This window comes from Lepus europaeus, chromosome 4 (assembly GCF_033115175.1).
Source record: "Lepus europaeus isolate LE1 chromosome 4, mLepTim1.pri, whole genome shotgun sequence".
In the NCBI taxonomy this organism is placed as follows: domain Eukaryota; kingdom Metazoa; phylum Chordata; class Mammalia; order Lagomorpha; family Leporidae; genus Lepus; species Lepus europaeus.
Genome location: NC_084830.1, coordinates 139,258,980 through 139,280,881, shown reverse-complemented (window position 1 = coordinate 139,280,881; position 21,902 = coordinate 139,258,980). Strand labels below are relative to the sequence as shown.

General features: G+C 48.3%; 3 protein-coding genes across 8 annotated transcripts in view; 2 read left to right on the top strand and 1 right to left on the bottom strand.

Moving 5' to 3' along the window:
• The window catches only part of TMCO6 (transmembrane and coiled-coil domains 6), a 28,333-nt gene extending 24,052 nt beyond the window's left edge, over positions 1-4,281 (top strand). For all 6 annotated transcript variants that reach the window (XM_062189003.1, XM_062189000.1, XM_062189001.1 and 3 more), the window contains 8 exons: positions 139-243; positions 406-491; positions 714-830; positions 1,035-1,146; positions 1,231-1,417; positions 1,562-1,656; positions 3,457-3,624; positions 3,881-4,281. In XM_062189003.1, the coding sequence (XP_062044987.1) occupies positions 139-243; positions 406-491; positions 714-830; positions 1,035-1,146; positions 1,231-1,417; positions 1,562-1,656; positions 3,457-3,624; positions 3,881-3,994 (984 nt within the window). In that variant the 3' untranslated portion in view covers positions 3,995-4,281. The remainder of the gene's footprint in view (positions 1-138; positions 244-405; positions 492-713; positions 831-1,034; positions 1,147-1,230; positions 1,418-1,561; positions 1,657-3,456; positions 3,625-3,880) is intronic.
• An 84-nt stretch (positions 4,282-4,365) lies between these two features.
• NDUFA2 (NADH:ubiquinone oxidoreductase subunit A2) lies at positions 4,366-6,152 on the bottom strand. The gene is made up of 3 exons (XM_062189007.1): positions 6,011-6,152; positions 5,778-5,884; positions 4,366-4,554 (listed from the first exon to the last, which is right to left on the bottom strand). Exons 1-3 carry the CDS (start codon positions 6,109-6,111, stop codon positions 4,463-4,465), a joined length of 300 nt encoding a protein of 99 aa, XP_062044991.1. The 5' UTR covers positions 6,112-6,152; the 3' UTR covers positions 4,366-4,462.
• A 174-nt stretch (positions 6,153-6,326) lies between these two features.
• IK (IK cytokine) lies at positions 6,327-21,061 on the top strand. The gene is made up of 20 exons (XM_062188999.1): positions 6,327-6,451; positions 6,924-6,990; positions 10,545-10,637; positions 11,049-11,108; positions 12,889-13,056; positions 13,216-13,330; positions 13,768-13,838; positions 13,949-13,995; positions 14,745-14,908; positions 15,698-15,806; positions 16,129-16,168; positions 16,663-16,888; positions 17,122-17,140; positions 17,607-17,685; positions 18,409-18,489; positions 18,695-18,752; positions 20,225-20,313; positions 20,505-20,613; positions 20,780-20,814; positions 20,896-21,061. The coding sequence occupies exons 1-20, from the start codon at positions 6,436-6,438 to the stop codon at positions 20,921-20,923; spliced, it is 1,674 nt and encodes a 557-aa protein (XP_062044983.1). The 5' UTR covers positions 6,327-6,435; the 3' UTR covers positions 20,924-21,061.
• The last annotated feature ends 841 nt before the right edge of the window (positions 21,062-21,902 follow it).

The window sequence follows — 21,902 nt, the reverse complement described above, 5'->3', positions numbered from 1 at the left end:
TGGCATGTGGTGGGGGCTGGGGTGCAGCAGAAAACCTGTTCCTCCTGATACCCATAGCTGGGCATCCAGCTGCTGTCTCCTCACCTTCTCGTAAGCCTCAAAGAGAGGGCTGCTGCACCCTCTCTGTTCTACCCTCAGGAGCTGTGTCTATATACGCTGGGTAATCTGATCGTGGAAAGTGAGGCTGTGAGAAGGCAACTCCTGCCACAGGGCATTGTTCCGGCCTTGGCCACCTGCATCCAGGTGAGTGCCTTTCTCCCTTGACGACTTTTACTCCTCTCCTCTCCACTTGCCGCTTGCTTTGGTTAGGTAGTTCCAGCCTCTCCCTTTGCCATGGGGCTGCGAGTTTCGGGAGACCTTATGATCCAGCTTCCAGAGTCAGATCCCTACTCTGTCTGCTTCCAGTCCCCACATGTGGCTGTGCTGGAAGCCCTTGGATACGCCTTGTCGCAGCTTCTGCAGGCTAAAGAAGCTCCAGAGAGGATCATTCCGTAAGTAAAGTTATGTCTCCAGATGTGTGGCCTGGAGAGGCCCACCCAGTAGTCCCTGGATGTATGTAGTCCCTGTCTGATGTAGTCTGACTCCCAGAGTTGCTGCCTATTTCAGGCCCTTGTGTCTGGCTAGCATGGGCTTTGGGTATGGAAACCTTCCCACTTGCTGTTAGGGTTTGGCATCTTTGTGGGTCCTACTCATAGCTCTGCTTCTGCTGGCAGCTCTGTCCTGGGCTCCACTCTCCCCCAGCACATGCTGCAGTTGTTGCAACCTGGTCCAAAGCTGAACCTTGGGGTCGCCGTGGAGTTTTCCTGGTGCCTTCACTACCTCATATGCAGGTAACACAGGGCAGCTGGGAGAATGCTCGAGCCTTTCCCAGGGCTCCCTTCTGTGACACCTTGGTCTTTGCACTTCAGTTTCAGAAATTGCTGTAGTCTGTTTTCATCTCCCTGTGGTACTCTCTTGCCCACAAGATCCACAGCCATAGGCTGTTCCCCAGATTAAAGGTGGAGCTGACTGGATGGTGACTGCTTCTTCCCTAGCCAGGTCAACAACGCCCTGCTTATCGCTCAGGGGGCTCTCTCTACTCTGGGGCTGCTGCTGCTGGAGTTGGCTGGGGCTGTCCAGAGACCTGAGAATGCGGGACTGGAGCTGGTAGGTGAAAAGGACAGGTCGGAGTCTGGGAAGATGTTGCTTTGTACTTCGCCCTTCCTCCCTCAACACTTACTGTCTTTGCAGCTGGCGTGTCCTGTGCTGCGGTGTCTAAGCAACCTGCTGACGGAGCCGGCAGCGGAGGCTGTGGCCGAGCACATGCAGCTCAGAGATGAGCGTGTTGTGGTGGCCTTGTTTGTCCTTCTGCAGTTCTTCTTCCAGAAACAGCCCAGCCTGCTTCCCGAGGGCCTCTGGCTCCTCAACAATCTCACTGGTACACACCAGAACCTGCCCAGGCCTGGGCCTTGACATACAGGGGCTACTCGCTCACGACCTATGCTGAGGTGGGGCCGATTAGGGGAGGCAGTGGTTCAGGTCCCAGTTTCAGGGGCTTCACACCGACATTTTTCCCTTCCAGCGCACAGTCCTAGTTTCTGTACCTCCTTGCTCTCCCTGGATCTGATTGAGCCGCTCTTGCAGCTGTTGCCAGTATCTAATGTGGTGAGCGTACTGGTATGTATGGAGTCCAAGATGCAGAGCAGTCCTGAGCCCCTACATATACCCTTAGCAGAGCTAGCAGGTGGTGTGGTGTGGCTTTAAGTTCAAACCGATGCGAGCAAGTCTCTAAGCTGTGCATGACTAGTTACTATCCTTGGGCAGGTCAACTAGCCACCAGACGCTTCAGCCACCTCATTTATAACAGAATAATCCTATCTCAGAAAGCAGATATGATGGGGTTAACAGAACATGCACACATAACAGCTTAGCATGGAGCCTGGGCATATATATGGTCAGCACTGCATACAAAGGTACTCTGGTGAGTTTGTGGAAAGCGGCATTATAAGGCTGGGGTGGGCGTTTGGGCTAGTGGTTAACGTGCCAGTGAGATGTGCATGTCCCATAGTGGAGTGCCTGGATTAAGTCCCAGCTCAGTTCCCAATTTCACCTTCCTGCTAATGCATACCCTGGGAGGCACCAGGTGATGGTTCAAGTAGCTGGATTCCTGACACCTACATGGGAGAAGTGGTTCAGGTTCCCAGTTCCTGGCTTCAGCCTGGCCCAGCAACTGCCATGTAGTTATTTGGGGAGTAAGCTAGCAGTTGGGAGCTCTCTTTCTGCCTTTCAAATAAAGATTAAGAAAAAAAAATTGATAAGGGAAAATTGATAAGGGGTGAGCATTGTGATGTAGTGGATAAAGTCACTACCTGTGATGCCAGCATTCCGTAGGGTGGCACTCATGTTATGGCCGCTTTACTTACCATGCAGCTCCTTGATAACAGCCTGGGAAAAGCAGTTGAAGATGGCCCTAGTACTAGGGCCCTTGCCACCCACTCCTCAAAAGCTTCTGGCTCCTGACTTTGGCCTGGCTCAGTCTTGGGTGTTGTGATCAATTGTGGAGTGAACCAGTGGATGGAAGACCTCTGACTTTAAAATAAATTAATCTTTGTTTATTTTGGGGCAAGTACTTGAAATCCATGTAGATTTTCTATGAAGTTTTTGAAAATTATTTATGTGCATAGATTTCAAAGTGTTTTTGCACTAAAATTAATTTTTTTGATTTATTTTTATTTTTTTCAATTATTTTTTTGGACAGGCAGAGTGGACAGTGAGAGAGAGAGACAGAGAGAAAGGTCTTCCTTTTTGCCGTTGGTTCACCCTCCAATGGCCGCCGCGCTGCTGCCGGTGCACCACGCTGATCCGAAGCCAGGAGCCAGGAGCTTCTCCTGGTCTCCCATGGGGTGCAGGGCCCAAGCACTTGGGCCATCCTCCACTGCACTCCTGGGCCATAGCAGAGAGCTGGCCTGGAAGAGGGGAAACCAGGACAGAATCTGGTGCCCCAACTGGGACTAGAACGCAGTGTGCTGGCGCCGCAAGGCGGAGGATTAGCCTATTGAGCCACGTCGCCGGCCTAGATTTGTTTATTGGAAAAGCAGTTACAGATCTATCTGCTGGTTTACTTGCCAAGCAGCTGCAATGGCCAGGGCTGGACCAGGCTGAAGTCAGGAGCCAGGAGCTTCATCTGGATCTCCCACGTGGGTGCAGGGGCCCAAGAACTTGGGCCATCTTCTGCTGCTATCCCAGGCATATTAGCAGGAAGCTGGACTGGAAATGGAGCAGCTGGAACTCGAACTGGCACCCTCATAGGAGGCAGCCATCACAAATAGTGGCTTAACCCACTGTGCTACATCACCAGTGCCCCACATTAACTTAGTTCCAGTTCCCACAAACCTTCTGAAGCACCCTGGTATGTTTTAGCTGGCATTGACACTTCTGGCTTTCATCTTTGTGGGGACCATTCATGTCTACCTGCAGGTGCTCACAGTCCTATGCAACGTTGCAGAGAAGGGTCCTGCTTACTGCCAGCGACTGTGGCCAGGGCCCCTGCTCCACTCTCTTGTGAACATACTGGCCTTCTCTGACACTGAAGTAGTAGGTCAGAGTTTGGAATTGCTGCACCTGCTGTTCCTGTATCAGCCAAAGGTAGTAGGCTCTTGGCCATGGTCCTCAGTTGCTGTGCTCTGAAGCTTCAGGGCTTACCACGGTCGCTTTCCTTTCCTGTCCTAACTGTAGTTGTTTCTCTGGGCTTGGCTAGTCTGTGTGGCCTCCATGGCAGAACCTTTAAACCACCTTTGGGGTGTACCCTCCTCCGGGAAGTGGGCTAATCCCCGGAGCTGTGGGAATCCAGTATTAGGGCCCAGAGACCCAAGCACTGGATCCTTTTCTCCCCTGCCCACAGGCCGCGGAAGCCTTTCTGCAGCAGTCAGGACTGCAGGCCCTGGGAAGGCGTCAGGAGGAGGCCCAGCTTCGCGCTCGAGTCCACGCTCTCCAGCAGACAGCTCTTCACAGGTGACCTGGCTTCTCAGCGCCACCTGCGCCTCCCCAACCCCACCAGCTTTGGTGCCCTTATTCTCTGACGAGAGAATTGGAGCCTTGGGGTGTTTCAGTTGATAACAAGGTTTTATGCTCTCTGTTCCCACACTGAAGCTAAGCAAAGATGACTGGATTCAGCTCCTCTTTGACCCAGCAGTGTGCATTCAGGAGGACCAGAGGGAGCTCAGTGTGGCTTGTTTATTTTGGGGCCCTGGATTTCCCCCACCTTTATTTGCCTCAGCAGCTGATGGCTTTTGGTGAGAAATAATAAAGTTTTATTTTTATATTAAACTGTTTTGCCTTGGTTGCACAAAATGGGCTAGAGGGTCGAGTGAGGACAAGAACACTCTGAGCATTTCACAGCACAACTTTATACAGAACACGGTTTTCCATACTGTAGTCAGTCCAGCAGAGCCCAAGTTTTGGGGCTCTTCCTCCTCTGGCAGTTTCAGGCCTTGCCACTTAGCACATTCTCCAGGGCTCTGGTTACCTGATCAGCACTGAAGTTGTTCAAAGAGACATTCTTCTCTTGGCCAAATGCTGTGTAGGGGAGACAGAGAAGTGGCTTGAAGAGTCAACTGTGCACAATCATAAAAGTCTATCTTACGATCTTGTTAGGATGGGAAGAGTGGTAAAGGAACATGACCAAGGGAGACTGCGTATGACTGGAATTAATCCAGTAGGTTCCAAACTCAGGAAGCTCAGTTTCAAATACAATCTTGGCTGATTCTGGGCAGCCACGATGAGACTGCAAGTGTTCCAGGGAGGCTTTAAAGGGGACATGTAGATGTTTATTTTTAACTTCCATGAGCAGTGTACTGTGTAGGCCCAGCCTTGGCTGGGGAACCCATTCTTCACTAGCACAATATACTGAAGACTATCTCTCTACTGGCTTTTGGAATGTGAACTTTCCCCCTTACTCCAATTATTAGTGCATGGCACACTACAGTAAGAACAAATCTGCCTCTCCCCCAGCACACAACATCCCTAGGGTGGGGTGGAGTTACAGGCTATGATTAAAATCCCACGATTCAGTTCACATGAATACTGCATATCTACTATGTATTAGGCAACATGCTAAGAAATTTCCAGATTGCAATAAACTAGAATGGGGTAATACGATAAGGGGCTAGAGCAATACAACATGGACAGGGAATGCCTTTTTAAGGTGGTAATACATCCATTTCAACCCAAATCACAACAACCTAACAAGGGGCCAGTCATGGAGACCTAGTGCATTCCTGGAAAAAGGAACAAAGGTAATGCATCTACCACGTTCTATCCTAGCTGCAGAGCTTTAGCTGTGCTCTAGACAGTTCTTATTCGGTTTCCAATCTCTACAATAAGAAAAAAAATCCCCTCGTGATTAACGAAATAAAGTGAGCCTTAGGTTAGGTAGAAGCCACTCAGCACAGGGATGGCATTACGCGTCCAACGTTACGGAGACGCTCACACCACTTGGAGCGGCACCGGCCACACGCAGTTGGGAAGGCCCTACGCCGCTGAGCGTCTCCTATCTGAAGTCGGCTCTGAACCACAGAAATGACAGCTCCTGGTCCCCGCGCAGGCTTCGACCACGTCCAAGTGGGTGTTGTCTAGGCTATAGAGCATCATAGGAACCCTGCGAATCTCAATTCCCTCACTGGCAACAAGGTCAACAGCAAGGCCAGAGTCCGAGTTCCTGTCTCTTCGCAGGTTTCTGCCTCACTCTGGGTGGCCCCTTCTCTTTTTTTACCCCCAAACCCCCGGCAGCCCGCGCTCACCGTAACGGGCCCACAGTTTGGGCTGCACGTCGGAGCATTCACGGATTAGGATGGGCAGGTCGGGGTTTGCCTTCTTCAGCTCCACGTAGCGTTTCTCGATGAAGTCCCTGTGGGGCCGGGAGAGCGCCGCGCGTGCTGTGGGCACGGTCCTGCCCAAACACTGGGAGGTCGAGGTCGTGACCCCGGCGTCCCGAAGCCCGCCCGCCTGCTTGCCTCACCACGCCACGCCTCACCTGACGCCCTGGCTGCCGGGCGAGCGCTGACATAAGTGGATGCGAATCTCACGCAGCCCCAGTTTTGCCCCGACCCCTCGGGCCGCTGCGGCTGCCGCCATCTCGGCTGCTACTGAAGCCCCCCCAAGGCAGGTACTTCCGGCCAAGTTCTCTAGTCGGACCAATAGCGGACTCCCCAACCTCCGCCATCGATTGGGTGATGTAGAGGGCGGGGTAAAAGTTTAGCCAATGACAAAAAAGCGTTGTAGGGCCGCAGTGAGGTCATCTCTGTGCGCAGGGTGGGACGGATGCGAGAGGGCGGGAGCGGAAAGGCTCGGAACACAAAGCACTGTGGGTTGATTTCCGAGGTGCACTGTGGGAAGGGCTTGTTGCGACGGTGTTGTTGGAAATTAGGCTCTTGCTGTCGTTGAAACGCAGGGGACAAGATGCCGGAGCGAGATAGTAAGTTCGGGTCATCTGTTCTTTTTTCCCTGCGGGACTCGGGGCACTTGACGCTTTACTTTGGCTGCTGAGCTTGATGGTGTGTGTGTGTGGCTTGTAGCCCAGCGAAGCTCCTGGGCCTATCAGCAGCTGCAGGCTCCGTTCTCAAGCCTGGTTGCTGCCCCCAGAGAGGACGAACAGCTTGTGGCTGTGGCCCCTCCTCCCTCCCCGCCCCCTTATTTACTCCTGGCTTGTGTCTGTTCCTTTTTCACGGAGTATTTTAGATGTGATCTTCAGGAAGCCTTTGTTGACCAGCCAGCGCGGGTTTAGGGGCCACTCTGCGTTACCACGGCTTCCCCCATGTCAGTACTTAGTACATTATATGGACGCTGTCGCTGTTCTTAGGTTTCTGCTGTGTTCTTCACGACTGCATTCCCATTTTGACACAGGACCTGACGCATGAAATTAAATTAATGCCAATTCTTTTCGATAGGCGAGCCGTTCTCCAATCCTTTGGCCCCAGATGGCCATGATGTGGATGATCCTCACTCCTTCCATCAGTGAGTATTTTGTTGTAAGGCCAGAGAAAGGAATACGCTGAGCAACGGTGGAATGGAGTAGCGGTGGGAGGGTGAAAGAATTGTGAATTTCTTATCAACAAGAATAGGCCAAAAGCAGTACCACTTGGCCTTTCATCGCTGTGAACCTTCAGTGGGATAGGCCAAGCACAAAAGATAATTCAGTCAGTTCTGGCGTGGAAGGTGCTAGTATTTTAGTTTTTTTTTTTTTTTTTTTTTTTAGTTTCCTTGATGTATTTTGAAGGGATTGCAGAGTGACAGAGGTAGAGACATAGAAGAGAGATTTTTCACCCTCTGATTGTCTGCCGAGGTGGCTACAGCCACCAGCACTGGGCTAGGCGGAAGCCAGGAGCTTAATCCAGCTGTTACTTGGGTAACATGGACCCACGCATTTGGGTCATCTGCTGCTGCTTTTCCCAGGCCATCAGCAGGGAGCTGGATCAGAAGTGGAGCAGCTGGGACATGAACCAGTGCCCATATGGGATGCCAGCACTGCAGGTGACAGCTTTTACCTGCTATGCCAAATGCCAGCCCCCGGTGCTAGTTTGTTTTTTTAAAATAAAGATGTATTTTATTTATTTGAAAGAGTTACAAAGAGAGATAGAGACAGAGAGAGATTGGTCTTCCATCAGCTGGTTCAGTCCTCAAATGGCTGCAATGGCCAGAGCTGAGTTGATCCAGGAGCTTGAACTCTCTTCTGATCTCCCATGTGGGTGCAGGAGTCCAAGGACTTGGGCCATCCTCCACTGCTCTCCTGGCACATTAGCAGAGAACTGGATTAGAAGTGGAGCAGTTGGGATGCAAACTGGTGCCCATATGGGATGCTGGCACTGCAGGCTGGGGCTTTAACTCGCTGCACCACAAGGCCAGCCCCAGTGCTAGATTTTTAAATGTTGTTTGATTAGACATTATACAGGAATTAATTCTTCTCATAGAATATTAAACTGTAGGGGGGCTAGCACTGTGGCGTAGTGAGTAAAGCCGCCGCCTGCAGTGCCAGCATCTGATATGGTCACCGGTTTGAAACCTGGCTGCTCTGTTTGTGATCCAGCTCTTCTGCTATGGGCTGGGAAAGCAGTAGAAGGTGGCCCAAGTCCTTGGACTCCTGCACCTGCATGGGAGACCTGGAAGAAGCTCTTGGCTCCTGGCTTCGGATCAGTGCAGCTCTGGTAGCTGCAGCCAGTTGGAGAGTAAACCAGCGGATGGAAGACCTCTCTCTCTCTCTCTCTCTCTGTCTCTCTCTGCCTCTCCTTCTCTGTGTAACTCCGACATTCAAATAAATAAATAAATCTTTAAAAAAAATTAAAGTATAGGAATTAAAGGTAAAGTTGTCATTGATAACATCCCCAGTTCTAGTCTGTTTCTTAGAGGTAACCATTGGAGAAAAATTTTCGTGGCAGTGACAAAGAACCCAGGAATCTTGTTTTTGACTAGACCTTGGACTGCAAAGTCCTGTTTTTTTTTTTAAAGATTTATTTTATTTATTTGAAAGAGCTACAGAGAGAGAGGTCTTCCATCTGCTGGTTCATTCCCCAGATTGCTACAACGGTCAGAGCTGAGATGATCAGGAGCCAGGAGCTTCCTCCGGGTCTCCCATGTGGGCACAGGGGCCCAAGGACTTGGGCTATCTTTCACTGCTCTCCCGGGCCATAGCAGAGAGCTGATTTGTAAGAGGAGCAGCTGGGACTAGAACTGGAGCCCATATGGGATGCTGGTGCTTCAGGCTAGGGCTGCAGGGCCGCCGCGCCACAGCGCCGTCCTCCTGAGTCCTGTTTTAGCAAAGAACTGAATTCCCCCGACCTCCACCTAACCAAGTTCATATTAGTAACATCTCCCTCCGTCTTTGTTAAATGTATCTGGAGTTGTGTTCAGTCTCACTCCTGTTATTACAGTCTTCAATAAATTCTTCCTTGGGGGAAGAAGACTAGCTTAAATACAAAGGGTGGGAAAGGAAAACTTCATTGGATATCAAGAGTAGGGAGGTTCTTGACAAATTGATCTAGCAGAAACCTTTCTTTTTAAAGATATGTTTAATTGAAAGGCAGAATTACAGGAAGAGAGAGGGAGAGAGAGAACACTCCCCAAATGGCCACAACGACCAGAGCTGGGCTGATCCGAAGCCAGGAGCCAGGAGCTTCTTCTGGGTCTCCTACATGGGTGCAGGGGCCCAAGGACTTGGGCTCTTTTCCACTGCTTTCCCATGGCATCAGCAGAGAGCTGGACTGGGAGTGAAGCAGCTGAGATTCGATCTGATACCCATATGAGATGCCAGCACTGCAGGTGGCGTCTACCTGCTACACCACAGCCTGGCCCCATAGTAGAATTCTTTTCAAAAACAGGTTGACAGGCTAAGGGAGAGCCCTAGTCAGAAGAGAGCACAAAGGAACTTGACTAGAGTTTGGTCAAGGACACGGTCCTTGTCAGCGTACCAAGTGATGTTATCTCTCATGCCATCAATGCTGTGTGACTGATACTTGGAAAACTTTGCGGTTTAGTGTCTCCAGTGAATGGACGTTTAGGTTGTTTCCAACTCTTGTTATTTTCAAAACTATAATGAAATATCCTTTACAGGCTTGCTTTTTTTTTTTTTTTTTTTTTTTTTACTAAGCTTTATGTATTTATTTGATGGGCCAAGATAGAGAGAGTGAGAGAAAGAGATCTTCATTCCAAATGACCCCAATGACTGAGACTGAGCTGGGAGCCTGGTATTCCATCCAGGTCTCCAAGCATGTGGGTCATCCTTCACTGCCTTCTCAAGTACATTAGCAGGTAGCTAGATTGAAAGTGGAGCAGCAGGGACTCAAACCAGTTCTCCTATGGGATGCTCTCATCACAAGTGGCGGCTTAATTGGCTGCCTCATGGTGTTGGACCCACAGACTTTCTTAGATACCTATGCTAGTAATCAACCAAACTAAATATAAATAAGTGGAGTTGCTGGGCCACAAGATACTTATACTTAAATTTTCATAGATACTGTGAAATTGAAATTGCCCTCCAAATTGGTTGAACTGTTTGTATTCCCGTGAAAATAAACATTTTCCCCAATTCTCTAATACTTTATTTATCAGACTTTTTTTTAATTTTTATTTTTTTAACATTTATTTATTTGAAAGGCAGAGTTACAGAGAGGCAGAGAGAGAGAATAGTATCTTCCATCTGCTAGTTCACTCCCCAGTTGGCTGCAGTGGCTGGAGCTGGGCTGATTCAAAGCCAGGAGCCAGAAGTCTTCTCCAGCTCTCCCATGTGGGTGCAGGGGCCCAAGCACTTGGGCCTTCCTCTACTGCCTTCCCAGGCCATAACAAAGAGCTAGGTTGGAAGTGGAGCAGCCCATAGGGGATGTTGGCTCCGCGGGTGTCAGCTTCACCCACTATACTACAGTGCTAGCCCCTATCAGACTTCTTAATAGCTAACATTCTAATATGTTGAAAGTGGCATGTCTTTGATTTAGTTTGTGTATTTCTCTGGTTTCTATTTAAGTTAGTCAAATTTTTCTCTTGAGTACTAATTTTTTTTAAAACTTTGCCTTTTCTTTTAGATCAAAGCTTACCAATGAAGACTTCAGGAAACTTCTCATGACCCCGAGGGCTGCGCCCACCTCTGCGCCACCCTCTAAGTCACGTCACCATGAGTAAGTCTTAGGTGACCCAACCCGTCTCTCATCTCCTTGGTGCCTTATCCCATTCTACTGAACCAGAATGTCTTAGGAGTTAGACTACTGTGTTTATGCCTGTGGTTCTAATGTTTTCACTGTTTCTCAGGATGTAGTCCATGGACCACTTGTACTAGAGTCACTATGGGTGCAAATGGGCAGCTTTCTGGGCCTATTCTAGCTCCATAGACTTAGACTCTCTGGAGTAGATACTTGGAGACACATAATTTTAAAAATCCCGTAGGTGTTTATGACGCTTTATGAAGTTTGGGAATTGCTCACCTGTTAATGATGTGGATCTCCACCTGCTTGAAATTCTTGCATTGTTTACTTTTTGGAGTTTCTGGAGCCATGGCAATACTTTGCCATCACTGAATTTGTTTCTTCTAGGATGCCAAGGGAGTACAATGAGGATGAAGACCCAGCTGCACGAAGGCGAAAAAAGAAAAGGTGAAGACACAGTGGGGGGATGTTGGGAAAGGTGGCTAGGGTTTGAGGGAAGGGAGTACAGACTGAGGTTTTCTGCTTTGTTACCGGAGAGGGATGATACTTAGAGTAGCAGTATAGGCTTTTGGAGTCAGCCTGGCTGTATTTAATCTCATTATCACCTTTTTTTTTTTTTTTCTTTTCAAGATTTATTTACTTATTTCAAAGGCAAAATTACAGAGAAGAAGGAGAGACAGAGAGATCTGAGAGATCTTCTGTACGATGATTCACTCCCAAATGGCTGCAGCAGCCATGTCTGGGCCAGGCCAAAGCCAGGAGCCAGGAACTCCATCTGGGTTTTCACATGGGAGGCAGGGGCCCAAGCTCTTGAGCCATCTTTTGCTGCTTTCCCAGGTGGACTAACAGGGAGCTGGGTTGTAAGTCAATAGCTGAGACTGAAACTCGGACTCTTACAGGATGCTGGCATCTCGGAGGGCAGCTTAAACCGCTGCTCCACACTGCTGGCCACATCATCACTCGATAACCTTGGGCATTTTCCTTAACCCCTCTAATGCATGGATGGAATAGAAATAGTGGTAACTTTTGTCAGCTTGTTAGGAACTTGAACTGTGAAAAGTATATTGTAAGTCCTTAATACCAGTGTGTGGCATGTAATGACCACTCACTAAATCTTTTTTTTTTTTTTTTTTAATATTTATTTATTTATTTGAAAGTCAGAGTTACACAGAGAGAGGAGAGGCAGAGAGAGAGAGAGGTCTTCCATTCAGTGGTTCACTGCCCAATTGGCCTCAATGGCCAGAGCTTCGCCGATCCGAAACCAGGAGCCAGGAGCCTCTTCCAGGTCTCCCATGCAGGTGCAGGGGTCCAAGGACTTGGGCCATCATCCACTGCTTTCCCAGGCCATAGCAGAGAGCTGCATTGGAAGTGGAGCAGCTGGGACTTGAACCAGTGCCCATATGGGATGCTGGCACTGCAGGTGGCGGCTTTACCCGCTACACCACAGTGCCAGCCCCTACTCACTAAATCTTGATTGCCTTCATTATGATTTATATGAAACAACCTTCTGGACCCATGCTGTGGACCAGCAAGGAATGAGTTACTTCCAGTTTAAATGTGGAAAATAATAAAAATTCAGAGGATTTTGTGATTGCTTTGTAGAAAAATCTGTCAAACATGCAGAGAATCAGTAGATATGGGGGGATTCAAGGGTTCTGAAGTGACAGATGGAATGTCCTAAGCTGGCTTTTCAGCTTTATTTACTTTTTCTTTTTTTCTCTAAAGATTTATTTTATTTATTTGAAAGAGTTACAGAGAGAGGTAGAGACAGAGAGGTCTTCCATCCGCTGGTTCACTCCGCAGATGGCTACAATGGCCAGAGCTGCGCTGATCCAAAGCCAGGAGCTGGGAGCTTCGTCCAGGTCTCCCATGTGGGTGCAGGGGCCCAAGGACTTGGACCATCTTCTACTGCTCTTCCAGGCCATAGCAGAGAGCTGGATCGGAAGAGGAGCAGTCAGGACTAGAATTGGCGCCCATTTGAGATGACAGCGCTTCAGGCCAGGGGCATTAACCTGCTGAGCCATACTGCCAGCCCTTCAGCCTTATTTCTATGAGCTGGAAAAAGCCTGTAGTTCTGGTGTTGAGGACGGGGTCCGCAGTTCTATCAGGAAATGTATGAGCTCTGACTGTCGAGCGCTGGGAGATCTGAGAGACTGACAGGAATAGTTCTGTTGACCTTGAGATAGCTGCTGGTGAGCCTTACACATGTACCTTTATCCTTTCACAGTTACTATGCCAAGCTTCGCCAACAGGAAATTGAGAGAGAGAGGGAGCTAGCAGAGAAGTACCGGGACCGTGCCAAGGAACGGAGAGATGGTGTAAACAAAGATTACGAGGAAACCGAGCTGATAAGCACCACGGCTAACTACCGGGCTGTGGGCCCCACTGCTGAGGCGTGAGTACCAGGGGGCGAGGGCATGGTTCCCTCAACATGTCAGTCACCTTATGAGCTCTTCCTAGTACTGCCCTTGCTCTGAAGCCCACACTCAGCTGTTTCAAAGGACACTTAGCGGCCACAAAGGATCACTGTAATGCGACCTCTCTCATCATACAGGGATAAGTCCGCTGCGGAGAAAAGAAGACAGCTGATCCAGGAGTCTAAGTTCTTGGGTGGTGACATGGAACACACCCATTTGGTGAAAGGCCTGGATTTTGCTCTCCTTCAAAAGGTGTGTCCTGGTGGACTGGTGGGGGAAATGCTAGTGTGTTGAATATTCTGATTCAGCCTATGAGGCGAGGCAGGCGACTCCTGGTGGTTTACACTATCTAACCTGGAAGAAGTGCTAAAGATGACTCCTTCTTAGAACTAATTGCGTACATCGTCTAAGTATCAGCCTCAATTTTGTATCTTTGGGAAAGCCTTCCTGATCATGTAGGTATGGTTAAGCAGGACCCCAATTCCTTACCTTCCAGTTCCTGCATGGGTCTTCTATTTTACTTACAGCAGTTACTGTTTCTTCTGCTACATGCTCCTTTAGAATAAGAACAGTGTCTGTCCTGTTTAATATTGTGTTCTGAGTTCCTGCCACAGTATGGTATAGTGGATGTTCCATAGAAATATGACAAGTGAATGTGTTTTTTTAAACATTATTTGCTTTCCTCTTAGGTACGAGCTGAGATTGCGAGCAAAGAGAAAGAGGAAGAGGAACTGATGGAAAAGCCCCAGAAGGAAACCAAGTAAGTAAATATCAAAGAAGTCTTGAGATTGTAGAAACGTGAGACCTAAAGTAAGGAACCCATTCAGTCTCCCCCCGATAAAAAATTTAAAAAACAATTTTTCCCCCCAGGAAAGATGAGGATCCTGAAAACAAAATTGAATTTAAAACACGTCTGGGTGAGTACAGGTTTTTATACTAGTGATTATGCTTTATAGGTGAATGAAAGGGAATTTATGGCCGGCGCCGTGGCTTAACAGGCTAATCCTCTGCCTTGCGGCGCCGGCACACCGGGTTCTAGTCCTGGTTGGGGCGCCAGATTCTATCCCGGTTGCCCCTCTTCCAGGCCAGCTCTCTGCTGTGGCCTGGGAAGGCAGTGGAGGATGGCCCAAGTCCTTGGGCCCTGCACCCACATGGGAGACCAGGAAAAGCACCTGGCTCCTGGCTTCCGATCGGCCCCTGGATATGTGATTTTAGACCATGACTTTGTTTCCTTTCCATTTGTATAAATTGGGTTGATGTTTACCTCATGGGATTATTGCAGGGTTGAAAAATGATACAGATAAAACATGCTAACCATGTTGAACCCTCATCCTTTTCCTCCCAGGGCTTCATACAGTGCAGGCTTGCAGTGCTGTCGAGAGGGCAGTGTAGAAGAGTGAACAGGAGCCCAGGCTTTTGAGTTAAGACTGCTTAGGTCCAGTTCTTGGCTCTGTTACTTGGTAGTTATTTGACTTTAGATAAATCACTTAATTTTCAGCCTTAGTATTCTAAACAGTGAAATAGGGATAATAATATTGTGAAGATTGAATGAAGCAAAGCATGTGTAGCGCATGGCATGGTGGCTGGCATAGAGTAAGGACTTAATAAATGGTGGCTGTTATAGAAGGATCTCATTGGCTATTCACTGTTCCTTGCCATTTTGTAGGTCGCAATGTTTACCGTATGCTTTTCAAGAGCAAAGCATATGAACGGAATGAACTCTTCTTGCCAGGCCGCATGGCCTACGTGGTGGACCTAGATGATGAGTATGCGGACACAGATATCCCTACCACTCTTATTCGCAGCAAGGCTGATTGCCCCACCATGGAGGTGAGTCAGAGTCCTGAGAACCTATCATATGAGCTTCAAATATGACAATCAGCCCCACTTCTGTCTTGTTTCTCACCTACCACACGACCAAGTACTGCTCATTTTTGGCTTCCTAAGTCTGGTTTGGATCCATTTACTTTTCTCCATCTCTATCAGTATTCTAGTCTATGCCACAATCTCTTGAAGCTACTAAAAGAAGTCCTTAATTGGTTCCTTACTTCCATTCTAGTTTCCTTCCAATATATTATTATTTCTATTTGCTGAGATGTAATTTATATGCCATATAATTTACTCTTAAATTATCCACATCAGTGCCTTTTTTCTTTTTACTGTCTTTACAGCTGTGTAACCATGACAATCAATTTTAGAAAATTTTCCTCTGTAATCATCAACACCATGCCTCCATCCCAACTTCCATTATGATTTTTTTTAACATAGGCTAGGGGAATCTGTTTCAAATTCAAATTTTTGTCTCATTACAGTTAAGTTTTCAATAGTTTCTTACTGTCCTTGAATTAAAGAGAGGAATCCACCACTGCCTTGGAGCCTTACAACATCTGATCTTTCTAGTCCCTTCACCATGACTTCCTGGCTATCCTGGCTTTCTTGACTGTTTTGGATTCACTTTGTGCATATTGTTTCATCTGTCTGGAGAGTCCTCATGCAACACCTCTTTTCCTTGTTTCCACCTCATTAATTGTAACTTACTTTTTACTATGTTAATTGAGTGAAAGAATAAATGAAGAGACTCCTGCTCAGCTGGATAATGTTCTTGCTTGGGGTTTTCAGGCCCAGACCACACTGACCACAAATGACATTGTCATCAGCAAGCTCACCCAGATCCTGTCATACCTGCGTCAGGGAACCCGCAACAAGAAGCTTAAAAAGAAGGATAAAGGTACCCAGAAAGCTTGGGAGAGCGCCGTCACCATTGTAGGGGCACCTGGGGATGGGACCAAAGCCTCCTGAAAGCTGTCGGCATGAAGGGAGCAGAGAAAAATGGAGCAGTGGAACATTACAAGGAGTTGGTTATATTCAGGTTCTGTCTGCTTCGCCCATCCAGGAAGCAATGGTCAGGTTTGAAGCATGAGGAGAGAGTGGGTAGCTTTTGTCCTTTAAACAGAAGATGTTTCAAAGTGCATTGAGATTTGGGGAGGTTGGTGAGGCAGAGTGGGAATTAATTCAGGAGTGTTTTCCTGACTCCTCTCTTGACTTTTCAGGGAAGTTGGAAGAGAAGAAACCTCCAGAGGCTGACATGAAGTATGTATTCCAGCCCCTGGCACCTAATCTCATGGCGGGGATGCCACATTTCTTGGCTTTGGCCAAGAAATTGTGGGGTGGACATGGTGTAAGAATCTGGAAAAATAGGGGCAGGTGTGTGGTGTAGCAGATGAAGCTGCTGCCTGCAATGCTGGCATCATATATGGGTGCTGGTTCAAGCCCTAGCTACTCCACTTCTGATCTAGCTCCCTGCTAATGTGCCTGGGAAAGCAGCGGAGAATGGCCCAAGTGCTTGGGCCCCTGCACCCACTTGGGTGACCTGCTGGAGCTTATAGCTCCTTCTTTGGGCCTGGCCCAGATCTCGCTGCTGTGGCCATTTGGGCAGTGAACCAGAAGGAAGATCTCTGTGTTTCTCCATTTGTAACTCTGCCTTTCAAATAAGTAAAATAAATCTTTTTAAAAAGTCTGGAAAAATGACCAGGGGAAGTGGAAATATGTGTGACTTTGCCAACTAGTGGTCTCTGTTTTCTTAGCATTTTTGAAGACATTGGTGATTATGTCCCTTCCACCACCAAGACACCTCGGGACAAGGAACGGGAGAGATACCGGGAACGGGAGCGTGATCGGGAGAGGGACCGAGACCGTGACCGAGAGCGTGAACGAGAACGAGAGCGGGAGCGGGAGCGAGAGCGGGACCGAGAGAGGGAGGAGGAAAAGAAGAGGCACAGCTACTTTGAGAAGCCAAAAGTGGATGATGAGGTGAGATGTGGGCCCTTGGTACCACCGGTGGAGCCGCCCAGCCAGGTGCAGGACCTCCCATTTATTATGTAAGTGCTTTGTGGCTTCCCAGCAGCCACTGAGTCAGCTAATGTGGGGAGCGGGTATGGGGGAACCATCCTGGACATGGGGATGAGGTGGGGTAGGGAATTGTTTCAGGGAGAGATGAATGGGAATCCCTCTTGGTGACACTCACCTCAGTTTTCTCTTTTCAGCCCATGGACGTCGACAAAGGTGGGTCATGTGCATGGTTTTTTCCATTAGCTATTACAGTGCTGCTTTCCCCGGGCTGAGTTTGATCTAGAGCTCAGAGCTGGTAAAGGTCAGATTGGGAAGCTTCTTGATTGTGGGTTTTCAAAAGAATCATGTCTTGCTTGCAGAATAGACAGGATGAGCCTGGAGTTCCCTTCACCTTCCTGGGCAATGGCAGGATATAGTTGGTCTTAGATAGCGTTTCCTGTAGCCCTCGGGTTTTGAGCAGGTGCATCGAGGTTAATTGTGCAGTGTTCTGGGTACCTTACCACCATCTCCTCCACAGTAACTCATTAATAATTGGAATGTGGATAAAATTTTATTAGATGAAAGGGTCTGTTGCCAGGAAAAAAATATTTTTACAAAAGGCGCAGGTTGGAAGTGTTTCAAGGGGAGGAAATTGTGAGTGCCTTGGTTCTAAGGCTGAGCAGAGTTCTTTTTTTCTCAGGACCTGGCTCTGCCAAGGAGTTGATCAAGTCCATCAATGAAAAGTTTGCTGGTTCTGCTGGTTGGGAAGGCACTGAGTCATATCCTTTATTTTAATATGTTCCTGGGTTCTGAAGAACTATCCCCTTTTCAGCTCTACCTCACTTGCCTCCCTGCTCCCTTTCGCCCCCTCACTCCTGCTTTATGCTGAATTTGACAGGGATGAAAGCGAGCCTTGCCCCTCCCCTGGGGGTCCCACTGAAGCTTAGCCCTCTCCTTAGAATTTTCACGTTGAGACTTCTGACCCTTGGACTCTCTTGCCTAAAGTTTTTCTGTAATGAAATTCTATCTAGTAGTTTCTTTTTTCCCTCCCCTCCCCTCCCCTTCCTTCCTTTCTCTCTCTCTCTCTCTCTTTCTTTCTGTCCTCCCTCCCTCCCTCCCTCCCTCCCTCCCTCCCTTCCTTCCTTCCTTCCTTTTTCTTTCAGATTTATTCATTTATTTTGAAAGGCAGAGGTACAGAGAGGCAGAGAGAGGGGTCTTCCATAATCTGGTCCACTTCCCAGATAGCCACAATAGCTGGAGCTGCACTGATCCAAAGCCAGGAGTCAGGAGCCCCCTCGGGGTCTGCCACATGGGTGCAGGGGTCCAAGGGACTCACTCAGGCCATCTTCCACTGCTTTCACAGTCCATAGCAGAGAGCTGAATTGGAAGTAGAATAGCTGGGTCTCCAACTGGTGCCCATGTGAGATGCCGGCACTGCAGGTGGCAGCCTTACCCGCGCTGCCACAGTGCTGGCCCTTACTATTTTCTTTAACATAGCATATGTTAAAGAAGCCAGAAGACAAAAAGCAGCTGGGAGATTTCTTTGGCATGTCGAACAGTTACGCAGAGTGCTATCCAGCCACGTACGTGAGACCCATTAAGGAAGGGGGGTGGCTGGGATTATGGAGAAAAACTTGGGGGGATGAGGTGGAGATTTGATTTGCTGGGACTCAGGGATATTTCTTACTTGGATTAACTGTTAGACTCTGGGAAATCCAGAGGGGAAGTCATTTCTAGGCAAACAGCCTCTGAGTCTACAGCATCTGTTTTACCATTGCTTCTCTTTAGGATGGATGACATGGCTGTGGATAGTGATGAAGAGGTGGATTATAGCAAAATGGACCAGGTATGGCATTGGAAGGATGGGGTCCTTTTCCCATATCTCTTCTTTCCTGCTCTACAGGAGTCTGTGTCTCACTTACTGGGCCTGACCCTCCTTTATTGCACCATTAGAAGCAGCAGTATTACACGTCAGGAGCAGCTGAGCTGTTTTTGAAGTTTCTGCACATGATCAAATGAGCTAGGGCCAGGAATCTTTGTTTCCTACAACAATATGCCAGGCTTTGATTTTCCTCCTGGTCCGTAAGAAGGCATTAATGCATGTGTGGAGAGGGCAGGAGGAATTGCAGTCTTCAGAAAATAAATGAACTTTATTCTAGCCAGGATTAAAGTTTTCCTTTAAATATTAAACAGAATTAATGTTGAAATATTATCTGCTTTTCCTTTATTCTCAGTGCACTGCAGTAGCTAAAAGCATTCTTTATTCTTGGAGCTTTGTTTAATTCCACCTCTGCCATTTACTAGTTTTGTGACTGCCAAATTGTTTTACTGTTTTTTTTTTTTTTTTTCAAGATTTATTTATTTGAAAGTCAGAGTTACACAGAGAGAAGAGAGGCAGAGAGAGGGGGTGGGGGCGGGGTAGGGTCTTGTCTTCCATCCGCTGGTTCACTGCCCAGTTGGCCGCAATGGCCAGAGCTGTGCTGATCCGAAGCCAGGAGCCAGGAGCCAGGAGCTTCCTCCGGGTCTCCCACGTGAGTGCAGGGGCCCAAGGACCTAGGCCATCCTCCACTGCTTTCCTAGGCCATAACAGAGAGCTAGATTGGAAGTGGAGCAGCTGGGTCTTGAACCGGCACCCACATGGGATGCCAGCGCTTCAGGCCAGGGCATTAACCTGCTGCGCCACAGTGCCAGCCCCTTGTTTTACTGTTTATGCCTCATTTTTATCATCAGGAAACTGGAGAGAAATATAGTTCTGTCTTAACTGACTTTGTGAGAATTAAATAAGAGGTGTTTAGGTGTGTATGTAGAATAATGCCTATCACATAGTTTGCAGTAGGTATTTATTATTTGTTAGGATAAGACTTTTTAAAAAAATTTTTTAATTTATTTTTTGACAGGCAGAGTTAGACAGTGAGAGAGAGAGACAGAGAGAAAGGTCTTCCCTCCGTTGGTTCACTCCCCTAATGGCCGCTACGGCCGGTGCTGCGCCGATCCAAAGCCAGAAGCCGGGTACTTCCTCCTGGTCTTCCGTGCGGGTACAGGGACCCAAGCACTTGGGCCATCCTCCGCTGCCCTCCCGGGCCACAGTAGAGAGCTGGACTGGAAGAGTAGTACCCAGCGCCCCAACTGGAACTAGAACCCGGGGTGCTGGCACCGCAGGCAGAGGATTAGCCTAGTGAGCCGTGGCGCCAGCCAGAATAAGACTTATGAATGGTGAAATGTGGGAATTGGGGAGAGTCTGGCTTTAACTAAGGGCTACAATTCTATTTCCACTGACTGTCTCTTCCCTGCCTATCTCCCCTTTCTGTTTTGCAACAGGGTAACAAAAAGGGCCCCTTAGGACGCTGGGACTTTGATACGCAGGAGGAATACAGCGAGTATATGAACAACAAGGAAGCTCTACCCAAGTGAGTTGTTAGAGAACACGGGCAGGGAGTGATGAGGCCTGTGGTGATTGGGTGAACTTGCCCACAAATCAAGTTAGAGGATGTCTGGATGATAAATTCTTCAGTAAGTTGTGACCCTGCAGGGCCCTCTGGGAAACCTTGCTTCTACTTTGCAACCTCTCATGCCTGCTTCGCTCAATGGCTCTTTTCAGGGCTGCATTCCAGTATGGCATTAAGATGTCTGAGGGGCGGAAAACTCGGCGCTTCAAGGAAACCAATGACAAGGCAGAGCTTGACCGCCAGTGGAAGAAGATAAGTGCGGTGAGTGGGACTGACCCTCAGGTGTGAGGCTTTCAGCTGAGAGGAGGCCCTGGCTCACGGGCCCAGAAATAGGCAGGGAGAGCCATGCAAGTGACCGAGGTCAGTCTTGAGCCGTGTCTGAATTTACTCTGGCAGTGTGACTCATTTATCACTCGTCTTTTTGCAGATCATTGAGAAGAGAAAGAAGATGGAGGCTGATGGGTGAGCAGCTTCCTCTGTGGGTCTGGTAAGAACTGCCTAGTGTGTGTATCTTATGCTGATCTGTTTCTCCTTTGATTGCAGGGTTGAAGTCAAAAGACCAAAGTACTAATCTCCAGTTCCAACTGGAGAATTTCCACAGGCTCCCCACTGCTTTCTATAGTTCCCAGAAAGGTTGCAAGGTGTTTTTGTGAATGTATATAAAATTTTGTCGTATAATCATTGGTTCCATTAAAATTGGTTAACCTGCTGTCTTGTCTTTTCTGTGTTGACCCTCCCTTCTGGGTCCCTGGAATTCCACTCCTCTGGTTGTGATTTTATAGTTAAGATGCCACTTGGGATGCCTTCATTTCATATAAGGCTGCCTGGCTTCACGTCCTGGCCCTGCTCCCAATTCCAGGTTCCTGATGATGTGCACCCTGGGAGGTACCAGATGGTGGCTCTAGTAGTTGGGCCCTTCCACCCACTTTGATTGAGTTCCAGGCATCCGGCTTTCTGCTTCACCCAGCTCTGCCTGTTACAGACATTTGGAGAGTGAACCAACAGATGGAAGATCTCTTTCAAATAAAAAAAAAAAAAATTTTTTTTAAAAGTTTTATTTATTTATTTGAAACAGTTACAGATAGGGAGGGAGAGACAGAAAGGGAGAGACCTTCCTTCTGCTGGTTCACTCCCCAAATGACCGCAATGGCCAGGGCTGGCTTTGGGCCTGGCTGAAATCAGGAGTCAGAATCTTCATTTGGGTCTCCCACGTGGGAGCATCTTCTGCTGCTTTCCTAGGTGCATTGTTAGGGAGCTGGATTAGAAGTGGAGCAGCAGGGACATGAGCTGGTGGGATAGTGACATTGCAGGTGCAGCTTAACTTCACTGTAACATGCTGGCCTTCAAACAAGAAGTTAAAAAAAAAAATTTTAAAGATCTATTTATTTGAAAGGCAGAGTTACAGAGAGGCAGAGAGAGAGAGAGAGAGAGAGAGAGAGAGAGAGAAGTCTTTCATGTCCTGGTTCACTTCCCAAATGGCCGGAGCTTGGCTGATCTGAAACTAGGAGCCAGGAGCATCTCAGTCTCCCACATGGGTGTAGGGGCCCAAG